Below are 13,065 nucleotides of genomic sequence, written 5' to 3' on the forward strand. Positions count from 1 at the left end.
ATGCCTGACGCCCTGGGTTCGACTCCTCAGCACCACATAGGCAGAAAAAGCCAGAAGTGGCACTGTGGCTCAAGTGATCTTGAGCTGGAGAGCTGAGGGACGGTGCCCAGGCCCAGAGTTCAGACCCAGGACCGACCAAAAAACAAACAAACAAAAAAAGTTGCCATTCAACAAAGCAGTTTATGAATACAATGTACCTTGGCCAAAGCTGGGATGACTCATACAAGTAATCCTGGGGTGGCTCTTACAAGTAATCCTATCTACTCAGGAGGAAGAGATGTGAGGATTACAGCCTCAAGGCAGGCAGTTGAGGGGTGAAAGTCCCTGAGACTAATCCAATTAACAAGCTAAAATCAGAATGGAGGCGTCTGAACGGAGTTTAGGAAGAGGTGGGTGCGCACATTTTGTAATCCCCTAGCTACTCAGGAGGCTGAGATCTGAGCCAGCCCCAAGAAGGAAAGTCGGTGAGACCCTTTATCTCCAGTAAACTACCACCTCCCCCCCCCCCCCCAAAAGGCTGTAAATGGAACCGTGTCTCAAGTAATAGTGCTCTATCTGAAGCTGCACAGACTAGGGAAAAATGAGGTGTGGTAAATTTACAGCAAATACAGGAGACATACCTTCATTTACACCCCTTAAGATTGAGGGAATAAAGTCATTTAGAGGAAAATGAAAAAGGATAACTTAAGGAAATGGAGGCCTGGGGAAGGCAACTCCAGAAACCTGGTATTTAGAAATACAAAAGTGCCATCTTTGCTTTAAAGAGAGTGAACATAACGCATCCCAAGACAGGATGTATGCCTTCCTGAGAAAAATGCTCCTCCAAACTTAAGCCACTTCCTGCCCCAAAGTGCAGATAGGAGAGTACCTCCTATCTTCCTATCCTCTCAAGGATAAAGTTGTTTTATAGCAGGATGCATTCTTACCTGGAACCTCTGAAAGTAAAACCAGGTGTGGTTAGAGCAAAGACAAAGCACCTATTTTTATACAGCTTTGAAGCCAGACCCCTGCTTTACCCTGTAAATACCCCAAAAGCCCAAGGAGCTGTGTGTGTGTCTCTCTCCCACTGTCTCCCCAGAGAATACCCATACTCTGCTGGCCTGTGCCCTTGCCCTTCTGTCTGTCTGCTTGCCTGCAAACTCCAGCAAATTTTCTTACCATTGTGACTTGTCCAGAAATCCTTATTCTATAATTAAAGTCAAGGATCCTAGGTGAAGAGTTTCTACCGTTAAAAGGAAAACCGCCAAACCTCATTTTTGTGTGGTGACATACTCTTTGAGCAAAAGAAGCTCAGGGATAGTGTCCAGGCCCCAAGTTTAAGTCCTAGGACCAACTCTGTGCCCGCTCCCCCCCACCCCGCCCCTCTGGTCTTGAATTCAAGCCTCAGTACCTGCATGGGGAAAAGAAAAATGGAAATTGAAGTTTAGAGAAATTCAGTTACCTCCTTTTGGTTGGAAATCTAAAAAATGATAAAGCCAGACAGTCCAAAATGAAGATTTTTTTAACCTGACAAAGAAAGAGTCTTATGGAATAACACATCTTTGTAAAACCCCAATAACACTGCCAATATTTTAAGAATTTCATTCTAACATTACTTTCATATTTGACCTATCATCAAACTTCTTAATATATTTCTTTAAAATGTCTCATTAAATAAATTTATATAAAGCATACTTTGCAAATAGTTAAGAATTTTAAAGCTGAGAACAGGTGATTCACACTTGTAATCCAAGCTATTCAGAGATCTGAGGGTCAATGTTCAAAGCTATCCTGGGCAGAAAAGTCCCATGAGACGCTTATCTCCAATTAATTAGCAAAAAGTCAGTAGTGGAGGTGTGGCTCAAATGGAAGAGTGACAGCCTTAAGCAGAGAAAGCCAACTGAGACTGATAGGCCTAAGTGCAAACCCCAGTCATGGTGTACAAGTGCAAGTGTGAGTGCACACGTGCACACACACAAATTTTACTTTTTAGTTACCAGGAATTTTTGCATAAGTTCTCCATATCTATAGAATATTTCCATCATCTCAAAGAAGTTCTCTTGTGCCAACAGACAATTTGCCTTCCTTACTCTAAGTACATAGCAACTACTCATTTGTGTCCTGTCCCCTATGGAAGCTTCTGGGCTTATGATGGTGTTATGCTTTACTAAACCCACTGCATGGGGGAATTAAGCTGGGGTCTGTTACTGCCATGATTGTCTTTAATGCATCTCAAATATACTATATTCTCACATTGTTTTGGGCATTAGGTTGGGGCTAAAAAACCTTTCTCAAATATTCATGGTTCACCTTCAGTTTATACCTGTCCCGCATATCTGCACAGTGAAGTCAGTCTCTTTCTGTACCTTCCACATCCTCTAGCAACTTGTATTTGTTACTAGCTGCTTGCTAGTCTGTAATAGAGGAGGAATGAAAGGTTCTGTTATAATTCAATTCAGTTTCAGGCTTTAGTAGATCCTACTAGATCTACTAGGCTTTAGGAATTATTTTTAGTATTCTTTCCCTCTTTTCATGTACCAGTTAAATTTTACTTGTCTCTGGTTTTATCAAGGAGCATTTCCCATCTGAGAAGTATACAACAGTTATGAATAATTAAACTATGGGCTGTGGCTAGTAATGTGGCAGTAGCAAGTGATATGCTGCTATCTATGGCATGTTGATGGTTGGAGTGAGGCACTACATGTGTAGAAGCAAGGAGCAAACAGAAAATCTCTATGCCTTCCACTCAGTTTTGATGTGAAGCACTTTATGTTCTAAAAGAACTATTGAAAATATCAACATGAGATCTAAAGGTCACAGTTCAAAACCAGCTCAGGTAGAAAAGTCCCTGAGATTCTTATCTTCACTTAGCCACCAGAAAACCAGAAGTGGCACTGTGGCTCCAAGTGGTAGAATGATAGTATTGAGCAAAAGAGCTCAGGGATGGCACCAAGGTCTCAAGTTCAAGCCCCAGGGTAGAAAAAAATCAACAAGTATGTAAAGGAAAAGGATGTGAATGTGAACTTATTCAACAAAGATAGGGAGCCTATTATTTGCCAGACATGGTTGTGAGTTTGGCAGATATAGCAATGTAAAAACAAGCTAGGCATGGGGGCACACACCAGCTGTGTGATGGGGCATATCCCAGCTACTTGGAAAGTGGATGTAGGATTTTTTTTTTTTTTTTGGTCAGTTGTGGGGCCTGAACTCTGGGCCTGGGCACTGTCCCTCAGCTCTTCAGCTCAAGGCTAGCCCTCTACCACTTGAGCCACAGTGCCACTTCCGGCTTTTTTTCTTTTTGTTTATGTGGTGCGGAGGAATTGAACTCAGGGCCTCAGGCATGCAAGGCAAGCGCTCTACCACTGAGCCACCTTCCCAGCCTGGATGTAGGATTTTAAGTTTGAGGCTAATGTGTGCAGTTAGTAAGATGCTATAATTCTAAACAAACTAATAAATAAAAGCTAGGCATGTGTCTCAAGTGATGGAATACTTGCCCAGCAAGCAGGAGGCCCTGGGTTTAACCCATAGTACCACCAGAAGTAGGGATAAAATATGCCTACCCCACAAAAAAGCTTATGTTCTAGAATGATCACTCAGAAAATAAAATGTACAGTAAGTTGGATGGGAAGAAATGATGACAAGTGCTGTGGAGGTAAAATGAAGCAACAGGGGGTAGGGAATCTATATATTAGGGAAGGGCAGTTAACAGGGAGTAGTTGGTCAGAAAAACACACACAAAGGCAGTGTGTGTGTGTGTGTGCTGTGTGTGTGTGCGTGTGTGTGCAGTGTGTGTGTGTGCAGTGTGTGTGTGCAGTGTGTGTGTGCAGTGTGTGTGTGTGCAGTGTGTGTGCGCACGCGCGCGCGTGCTGGTCCTGGGGCTTGAACTCAGGGCCCTGATACTGTCTCTTAAGTTTTTTTTTTTTTTTTTCTCAAGACTACCACTGTATTACTACTTGAGCCACAGCTCTACTTCTGGCTTCTTCTTTTAAATATTGTAAATAAGAGTCTAAGCGACTTCTCTCTTTGAGCTGGCTTTGAACCATCAGGTATCAATCTCCTGAATAGCTAGAATTACAGGCATGAGCCACCAGTGTTTTGCAGAAAGGCAACATTTGAGCAAAGACCTAATTGTGGTGTAGTGAGCTATGTGAACCTTAGGAGAGCTTTCCAAGCAGAGGGGACAGCTAGTGCAAAGGCCAGAGACAAATGAATGGGAGGGCCAAGTTAGAGCAGGGAGGCTAGGGTAGCACAGAGGAAGGGGTGGTTAGATGAATTTGGTGAGGCAGAGCTTGGGGAGGCTTCAGGTCCTGTAGGACTGTATATACAAAGGCTGACAGAGCCATGCAGGTGAGGGGAGAGAGGATGTGATGGCTTTGAATAGGTAAAAGGATGAGGGTGGGTGTTAAGAGGTGGGGCTGGATTAGACAGGAGCATCAAGAAGGCATCTCTAGCCACAGGAGGGGTGGTGTGTGATTACAGAGGGAGGTGGATGAATGGCTGCTTGTAAAGGTTGGACCACTTTGTATATTTGAAAGGACACCTTTTCAAAAATGACCCAGAAAGAAGTATAACAACATTTATATAATGGTTCTGAGAATATATATATAGAAGGAACTCTAACAAACTCTACCTATAATACTGTTTAAAGTAAACTAATCTGGTATGATCGTTGGATCATGTAAAGAAATGCAAAAGAACCTGCCTGTTGATTTTCACATACCAAATTTTATTTTACTTTTTGGGTCCGGTCGTGGGGCCTGAACTCTGGGCCTGGGCGCTGTCCCTCAGCTCTTCAGCTCAAGACTAGCACTCTACCACTTGAGCCACAGCACCACTTCTGGCTTTTTTCTTTTTGCTTATGTGGTGCTGAGGAATTGAACCCAGGGCCTCAGGCATGCAAGGCAAGCGCTGTACCACTGAGCCAACTTCCCAGCCCCACATACCAAATTTTAAAACTCAAACTGTGATCAGATTTTGAGCCAACCTACTTCCAAGCAAGTTTTGTGAAACAAAACCAAAGACACAGTCAAGTTTTGTCCGCTTTATTTCACTACATTAGGCAATAAGGCAAAACAGTAACTTGTTACTCAAAAAGATCAAGGAGTATCTTTCATTCCAAAAAGAGACCAAAAATGATGTATCTTCACAAGTATGCATAACATTTAGCTCATTATACTTGTAATATGCACTTTGGTCAAAAGACAACTTTGGTGTGATCAAATCACAAATCCAAATTAACTTAGCCTTAAGTTTCCACAATTATAGTTTCAAGTGTTACAGCCTCTAAGTCTCCTGTCATAGAGCACACCAACTAGCACTTTGTCTAATACAAAAAAAAAAGGGCAACAGATACAATTCTTAATTCACTAGCTGCAGGTGCTGAACCATTCCTACAAACACATATAATACCACTTTGCACTAAAACCTATCTGGAGGAAACGTCAGACCAGCAGCTCTGTTATTCTGTTAGTTCATTTGGTTTCTGGAGAAAAAAGTTATGACTTTTGAAAGTGTTTTGTATTTCTGTTATCACATGGGAGTGATGAGACCTATTACTTCAACATTATTATTTTTGGAAACAAAATACCATGCCATAAAGGTGTGCAGACACACAACCGAATGCACACCCACAAGTGTGACACACAAGGCTGTTCTCTACTCTGATCCCTCCTTCCTCCACTGGCAAATATGGAGCAGTGGTTTCATAGAAGGCTCTGGCAGTAGTGAATAAAAATTAATTTGATACTTTGTGGGGTCACAAAAAGTTAAGCTATCTTAATAGTCTGAAAACTATTTTCCTGCTGGAAAGGTTATATCTTAGTTACCATTACCATTATATTAGAGTTGTCCATCTTACATTGCAGCATATATACAACATTGTGGGAATATTGCTTCATAAAACTGGCTTGACCTTAATACAACTTAGTGTCTTTCAAAAGCTTCTTAGTCTCATCTTTCAAGGAAATTTACAAGGACTACGTCTTATCTGTACTCTAGATTACATATCTAATTTTTTTAAATTGGATTTAAACAAAACATCAAGTTAAACAGGAAAGTTGTCTTTTCCTCCAAAGTCAGCTGGCCACTTACTAAGAATACTTTTAAATAAAAGTGGAGCAGCGGAGTGCCAGTGGTTCATGCCTGTAATCCTAGCTACTCAGGAGGCTGAGATCTGAGGATCAAGGTTCATAGCCAGCCTGGGCAGGAAAGTCCCATGACACTCATATCCAAATAAACACCAGAAAACCTGGAAGTGGTGCTGTGGTTCAAGTGGCAGAGCATCAGCCTTGAGCTGAAGAGCTGAGGGATAGCTCCCAGGCCAAGTTCAAGCCCCATAACTAACAAACAAACAAAAGTGGTGCAGCTGGTGGTCTACTTTTTTCATTTTAGAAAACTTCACAGAAATAAAGGTTAGCAACTTAGCTCCTGCATCTAAGCATATGTGGTATATCAGCATTCTGGGCTTCCTGCTGAATTCTCACTGTTTACAATCAAAATGGTCTTATTTATACACTGCACAGAAGTCTTAATCTCAGGGGAAAAGTTCTTTTTGTTACTACCCAGTTGTTTTTTTTTTTTTTTTTTTTTTTGCCAGTCCTGGGGCCTGAACTCAGGGCCTGGGCACTGTTCCTGAGCTTCTTTTGCTCAAGGATAGCACTGTACCACTTGAGCCACTGTGCCACTTCTGGCCTTTTTTGTTTATGTGGTGCTAAGGAATTGAACCCAGGGCTTCATGCATGCTAGGCAAGCACGCTACCACTAAACCACATTCCCAGCCCTACTACCCAGTTTTGAAGTCAGGAGATTACAATAATTAATTTCACCTTCAAATAGTGGAAAAAACATTAGTTCAGATCATGCTAAAAATTGAACCTTTACTATGTTTTTCAAATTCCAGAAGTAAACTTGTCCACTTAGGTTTTCTTTGGGCTCTTTCCAGGTCCCAAATACTCAGAACAATTTCTTGAATTAAACAGAGCAAGGCTAGGGAGTGAGATATATAGTCTGCCTCCCTGTGGCATCATTACCCCAGATATTGTGGCAATGTTTAAAGTGAATGGAATGTGATGTAACATGTAATTACTTGCTTCTCAAATTAATCTTCAAAGTTCCATATTCTATTGAGGAAAAGTTTAAGAGAACTGGTAAATAAGTGTCCTATACTTACTTAGAAGAAAAGGGCAAAGAGAGTACCTTAAGATTTTTACAGGTCTCCCCCACCTTAAGACAACACCTGAAGACAACAATTCTATTTTCTGTTAAGCGGAAATCTATGCCAAAATGAGGACCATAAGGGCAAGTGAAGGGACGTGTTCCAGAATGCTAGTTTATATTTAATGGAACACAGAGAGCAGTGTACACCGACACTGAGGGTGTATCATTTACAACAGTTCCAAGTTTAGATTATCACTTAACGTTTCATCTGTTAGACTGTGTGAGATCAGAGAGAGACAGAGAGAGAGAGCGAGAGAGAGAATGGTTTCTCAGGTGGTATCTAATGCTACTCTGAGGAACAGCCATCTCTTTCCTGGGATGGAGCTATGGTATTATTGAACGTGCAGGGCTGAGTGAAAGAGACACAGATTTATTGGTGTAAACAGAGTGAGAGCAAGAGCAAGAGGAACAAAAGTCTTACTGCATTTCCAGTACCTGGCCTATGCTTCACTCGAAGGAACAGGATTCAGTAGTGCATGAGTACATCATTATAAACAAGGCCTAACGAAGCACAAGCTTCCATGTTTTAACACAGGGTTGTGGTGCCACAGATGCAGTTGAGATCTGTTCACCAAGGGAATCTTTTAAGGAAGAAGTGGGCCCAAGCTGAGTTCCACATGCTGGATGAGCCAGATGACTTCCGTGCCCTGGTCACTTTCCTCGATAGGGCGGATGTGGGCAGCCAGGTTTTTGAAATCATGCTTCATCTTGAAGCACACGGTCACTTCGCCCTCCTCATGCTGTGGGGTAACTTTGATGAAAATGCCCACTTTGTTGGCTTTTCTGAAGGCTATAATGCTGTGGAAGGTAAGCATGGTGTTATATAAGTCACAAGTCTGCCAAGCCACTAAGACTAAGTCATTTTATAATACAATGGTGAATCTGTGACATGACTACATTCTTGTTTCATCAGCAATGAATGGATTGTTTTTTTTTAACATTACAAAAATAAAATATAGTCATAAAAAGTAAGTGGGAAAAAGTTAAGACCTTTCCTTGTTCTATACAGCACATAAACTGTAAGGACTCTGGTTCTAAACCTGCCAGGTATTTTCCTATGAGCTTATTTTTTTCTCAATTGTAACCAACATGATTGAGACCTCCTATTCTGTAATGTGACTCTGTTTATTCTATCATAAACAACCTTTACACATTGGTGTATACAAATCTTGTTCATTCTACTTAATGGTTACATAGTATTTAATCATGAATTTAACAAAACTGGTAAGGCTGAGGCCTCTGCCAACTTTTCACCACTACAACTGTGGGCTGCAAACTTCCCTTTACATTTGCCATTGTGTGCCTGTGAAAGCTTGTAATAAAATTCAGATTTCCAGTCCCTGGTGGCCCTGCTAGACATCCTCTGGGAATGGGTCTGGAATTGTACAAAATAACAAAGCTACCAGTTGCCCTGGTACCTCCTAAAGTTAACTGAAGTTCAGTAACCACTAATTTTATCTTTGTCTTCACTTTACATTTCTACCCCATCATAAAAGGACCAGTGTAATGAACTATTGCTTTTCTGCTCCAACCCCACTTCTTTTGCTTTGTGACACTGGATTCTGCTAAACCCACATCTGCTTTGGACACTGGCTTCTTGTTAGGTTTGCAACAGGGGACTCTAAAGGTAGACAACCTAAAGGAAGAACATTGTTCCTCTTTTTTCAGCTTCCTGTTGGTTTGTAATTTGCTTGGGCATCACTCTGGCTTTTCTCCCAGCAAGGGGCAGAATCCAGGATAAGCAGTCCAGTTCTTTTTTTATTTTTTTGTCGGTCATAGGGCTTGAACTCTGGCTTGGGTGCTGTCCCTGTGCTCTTCAGCTCAAGGTGAAGCTGAAGACATGTGTGAAGCTCTACTGCTTGAGCCACAGCGCCACTTCCGGTTTTCTAGTGGTTTATTGGAGATAAGAGTCTCATGGACTTTCCTGCCTGGGCTGGCTTTGAACTGTGATCCTCAGATCTCAGCCTCCTGAGAAGCTAGGATTACAGGAATAAGCCACCAGCACCCGGCTATCATTCCAGTTCTTGTATGACCTGCTTCACCTTCCCCTGCCGCCCTGAGAGGCCATAGTCAGGTATCCTCTTCCTCATTGCACTGGAGGTCTGAGTTTCAGCCCCATGGGGCTCCTCCTTCAAGCATTTGAATTTTGACAGTCCTTTTTTCTTCATTAATTATTAGCTATGCATTTTATAGGGAGCAGAATAATGACACAAATATACAATGTATAATAATGATCAAGTCAGTATAGCAAGAATTTTGATCTCCAATACTTTAGGAAGTTTTACTACTTTATAAATATTTTTAACTTTTTAGAGTCTTCAGCTAACAATTCTTCATAGTAATTTCTCTGTTTAAATTATGAATATAATTTCTGTTCTTAGATTGGAAGGAAGCTAATTCTCTGTGCAAGGAAAAGTTTGTGTGTTTTACTTCTTAGATATTAAGTATGAGACTGTGCAATCTACTAATTATAAATCTATAGGGTAGAATCCTCTATGCTGTCTACAGCAGTTAAAAGGAATATACTGGGGCTGGGAATGTGGCTCTGTGGTAGAGTACTTGACTCGCATGCATGAAGCCTGGGGTTCAATTCCTCAGTACCACATATATAGAAAAAGCTGGAAGTGATGCTGTGGCTCAAGTGGTAGAGTGCTATCCTTGAGTAAAAGGAAGCTCAAGGTCAGTGCCCAGGTCCAGAGTTCAAGCCTCAGGACTGGCCAAAAGAAAAAAAAAAAAAAGAATGAGCCGGGCACCCATGGCTCACTCCTGTAATCCTAGCTTCTCAGGAGGCTGAGATCAAGAATCATGGTTCAAAGCCAGCCCAGGCAGGAAAGTCCGTGAGACTCTTATCTCCAATAAATCACTAGAAAACCGGAAGTAGCACTGTGGCTCAAGCAGTAGAGCGCTCACCTTGAGCTGAAGAGCGCAGGGACAGTGCCCAAGCTCAGAGTTCAAGCCTCACAATGGACCCAAAAAAAAAATGTACTCAAAACAAAAACCTAAAGCCAAAAAATTCAATCACATACTTGGGAAAATACATTTAAGTAAAAAATAAAGGCTAAAAAATTACTTGCAGCCAGGTGCCAGTGTCTCAAGCCTGTAATCCTAGTTATTGAAGCTGGGATCTGAGCATCATGATTCAAAGCCAGACTGGGAGAAAGTCTGAGAGACTCTCATCTCCAATGAACAATCAGGAAACTGGAAGTGGTGCTGTGCCTCAAGTGGTAGAGTGCTAGCCTTGAGATGAAGAGCTCAGGGACAATGCCTGGGCCCAGAGTTCAAGCCCCACAACTGCCCCCCCTAAAAAAAAAAGAAAAATTACTTGCAGAATGATCCTAATGATGGATGAAATACCAAAATACTAATAGTGTTTATCTTTGATGATAGGATAATTTTATATTCCTCTTTCTGGTTTTAGATATTCCCAAATTTAGGCAATAATTATTTTTATAAATAGAAAGAAAAAACTATTTAAAAAAGTCTAGATAAGTACCAGGACATAATAAATTATACAGCTCTCTAGGCATTTACACACAGTGGGAGCAAAGGAGAATGCTCTTAGAAGAGGAACAGAAAGGCACAATGTTTATGTGCATCTGACCATACCAAATAATATCAATCAAAATGAACTTCAGGATGGATATGAGGTTTTTTCTAGATTTTCTTTTCTTTTTGATCTGTTTGTTCATTTATATGTCTTAGGGAGTGTAAGAGGAGGCACAGAAATGGAGGTGCAAAGGGTAAACAAATGTAGCCATGGTACTTACTGGACACTATGTTTAAAATGAACTATACAACTTATGGATAGGGATAGGAGGGAAAAACTAGGAGATAGTGAGGGAAGGGGTGACACTGTCCAAAAAAAAAAAAAATGTACTCTTTACCTGACTTATGTAATTGTGACCCCTCTGTACATCACCTTTATAATAACACTTAAAAAAATTATCCCCCCCCCCCCAATCTAGATTAGAAAACTGAGATATATATACACAGGCATCCTTAATCAATCAACTGTGGCCTGAAGTCACAAAAAGATCACTCACTCAGGGTCGTCTTGAAAGTCCTGGGGTTCTGCCAACTCATCATACTCTGCTGCTGCATCCTTGCCAGCTAGAACCAGCTCTTTGGGAGGCACCACCACCTGGAGAGCACAGAGAGGCCTGCTTCAGAAGGGATCATGTGTGGTCGGACCACGTCTTCAAAATACACCCAAGTAAAGCTAGCTTCAGGACACATACAGCATCATACTCCTTCCATAGAGTTTAAAAACACTGCTTGGTAATGTAATATAGACATTCCTGACTAAAGTATAAGACCAAAGAAATTTATGGAAAGAATAAAGTCAAGTGATTCCTTTAGCTCACCAAGGCTGCAATGGGAAATTCAACCAGTGAGAAAGAATAACACTCCAATTGTATCTTTAATATATTTTTTCTTATCTTTTGCTTTGTTTTATTTTCTTATGTGAAGAACGCATGAGTGTTTGCTATATTTAGAAAGTATCTTTGGAAAGTCAGGTACTGGTGGGTTATGTCTGTAATCCTAGGTACTCAGAAAACAGATCTGAGGATTACAATTTCAAGCCAGTTTGGACAGGAAAGTCTGTGTGACTCTTATCCTCAGTTAGCCACCAAAAAGCCAGAAGTGATGTGTGGCTCAAGTGGAAAAGTACCATCCTTAAACAAAAAATCTAAGGGATAACCTTTTGGCCCTAAGTTCAATCTCCTGGTAGTGGAACAAACAAATCTTTATAGCTGGGTGTTTGTGGTTGATCTCTGTAATACTAACTACGCAGGAAGCTAAGATCAGAGGATCACAGTTCAAAGCCAGCCAGGACAGATAAAATTTAAGAGATTCCATTTCCAATTGACCAACAAAAAGTCAGACTGGCAGTCTGGCTCAAGTAGTAGACCACTAGGTGTGAACAAGAAAACCCAATGACAGCATGAGGCCTAATACCAGCACATACATACAAAATTTTCTTTGGAGTACTTAAAACTATTCACTTTTCTTTATTTTTTTTTTCTTTTTTTAAGAAAATATAAGAGAGGGCTGGGAAGGTAGCTCAGTGGTAGAGAGAGGTCTTGCCTTGCATGCATGAGGCCCTGGGTTCGATTCCTCAGCACCACATAAGCAAAAAGAAAAAAGCCGGAAGTGGCGCTGTGGCTCAAGTGGTAGAGCACTAGCCTTGAGCTGAAGAGCAGAGGGACAGCAGCCAGGCTCAGAGTTCAGGTCCCATGACCAGACCCCCTCCTCCCCCCCCCAAAAAAAAAGAAAAGAGAAATGGCAGTTCTAACATAAAAATATATATAGTTTTCCAGTGATACTGAGGTTTGAACGCATGGCTTCACACTTGAGCCACACTTCCAGCCCTTTTAATTTTAGGTTATTTTTCAGATAGGGTAACATACTTTTTGTCCAGACTGGCCCCCAATCATGATCCTCCTACCTATGCCTCTCATGTGTCTAGGATTGCAGGTATGCCCCATCAGGCCCTGCTTGTTTGAGATGGTTCTCATTAACTTTTTGCCTAGGCTGGGCCTCAAACTGCTGTCCTTACTATCTCTGCCTCCTTCCTGAGTATCTGGGATTACAGGCTTGAGCCACCACATCCAGTCTCCTTATCTCCTTTTAAAAATTCATATGGCTCTTCTGAATTCCCTGACACAGAATATAAGAGACATTAATTTAATATTAAGATGGTGACTTTGTGTTAGTTGAATAAATAAAACATGGCCTGAATATTGTGCCAGTCAATGATTCCTCTAGTACTGGGAATTTTAGAACAAGAACTTTGTTCTATAGATCATGTATTACTGATACATAATTCAGCATGGTACTCAAAACAAATATATATCCAAAGAGATAAAA

At 41.2% G+C, this 13,065-nt stretch overlaps 1 protein-coding gene across 2 annotated transcripts in view; it reads right to left on the reverse strand.

The window, feature by feature from the left end:
- Nucleotides 1–5,005: 5,005 nt before the first annotated feature.
- Dctn4 (dynactin subunit 4) overlaps nucleotides 5,006–13,065 on the reverse strand; it is a 36,518-nt gene continuing 28,458 nt past the window's right edge. For both annotated transcript variants that reach the window (XM_070036415.1, XM_070036414.1), the window contains 2 exons: nucleotides 11,238–11,335; nucleotides 5,006–7,992 (listed from right to left, as the gene is read on the reverse strand). In XM_070036415.1, the coding sequence (XP_069892516.1) occupies nucleotides 7,779–7,992; nucleotides 11,238–11,335 (312 nt within the window). In that variant the 3' untranslated portion in view covers nucleotides 5,006–7,778. The remainder of the gene's footprint in view (nucleotides 7,993–11,237; nucleotides 11,336–13,065) is intronic.

This window comes from Dipodomys merriami, unplaced genomic scaffold (genome assembly GCF_024711535.1).
Source record: "Dipodomys merriami isolate MVZ:Mamm:240054 unplaced genomic scaffold, mDipMer1.0.p SCAF_27, whole genome shotgun sequence".
NCBI classification, from domain to species: Eukaryota; Metazoa; Chordata; class Mammalia; order Rodentia; family Heteromyidae; genus Dipodomys; species Dipodomys merriami.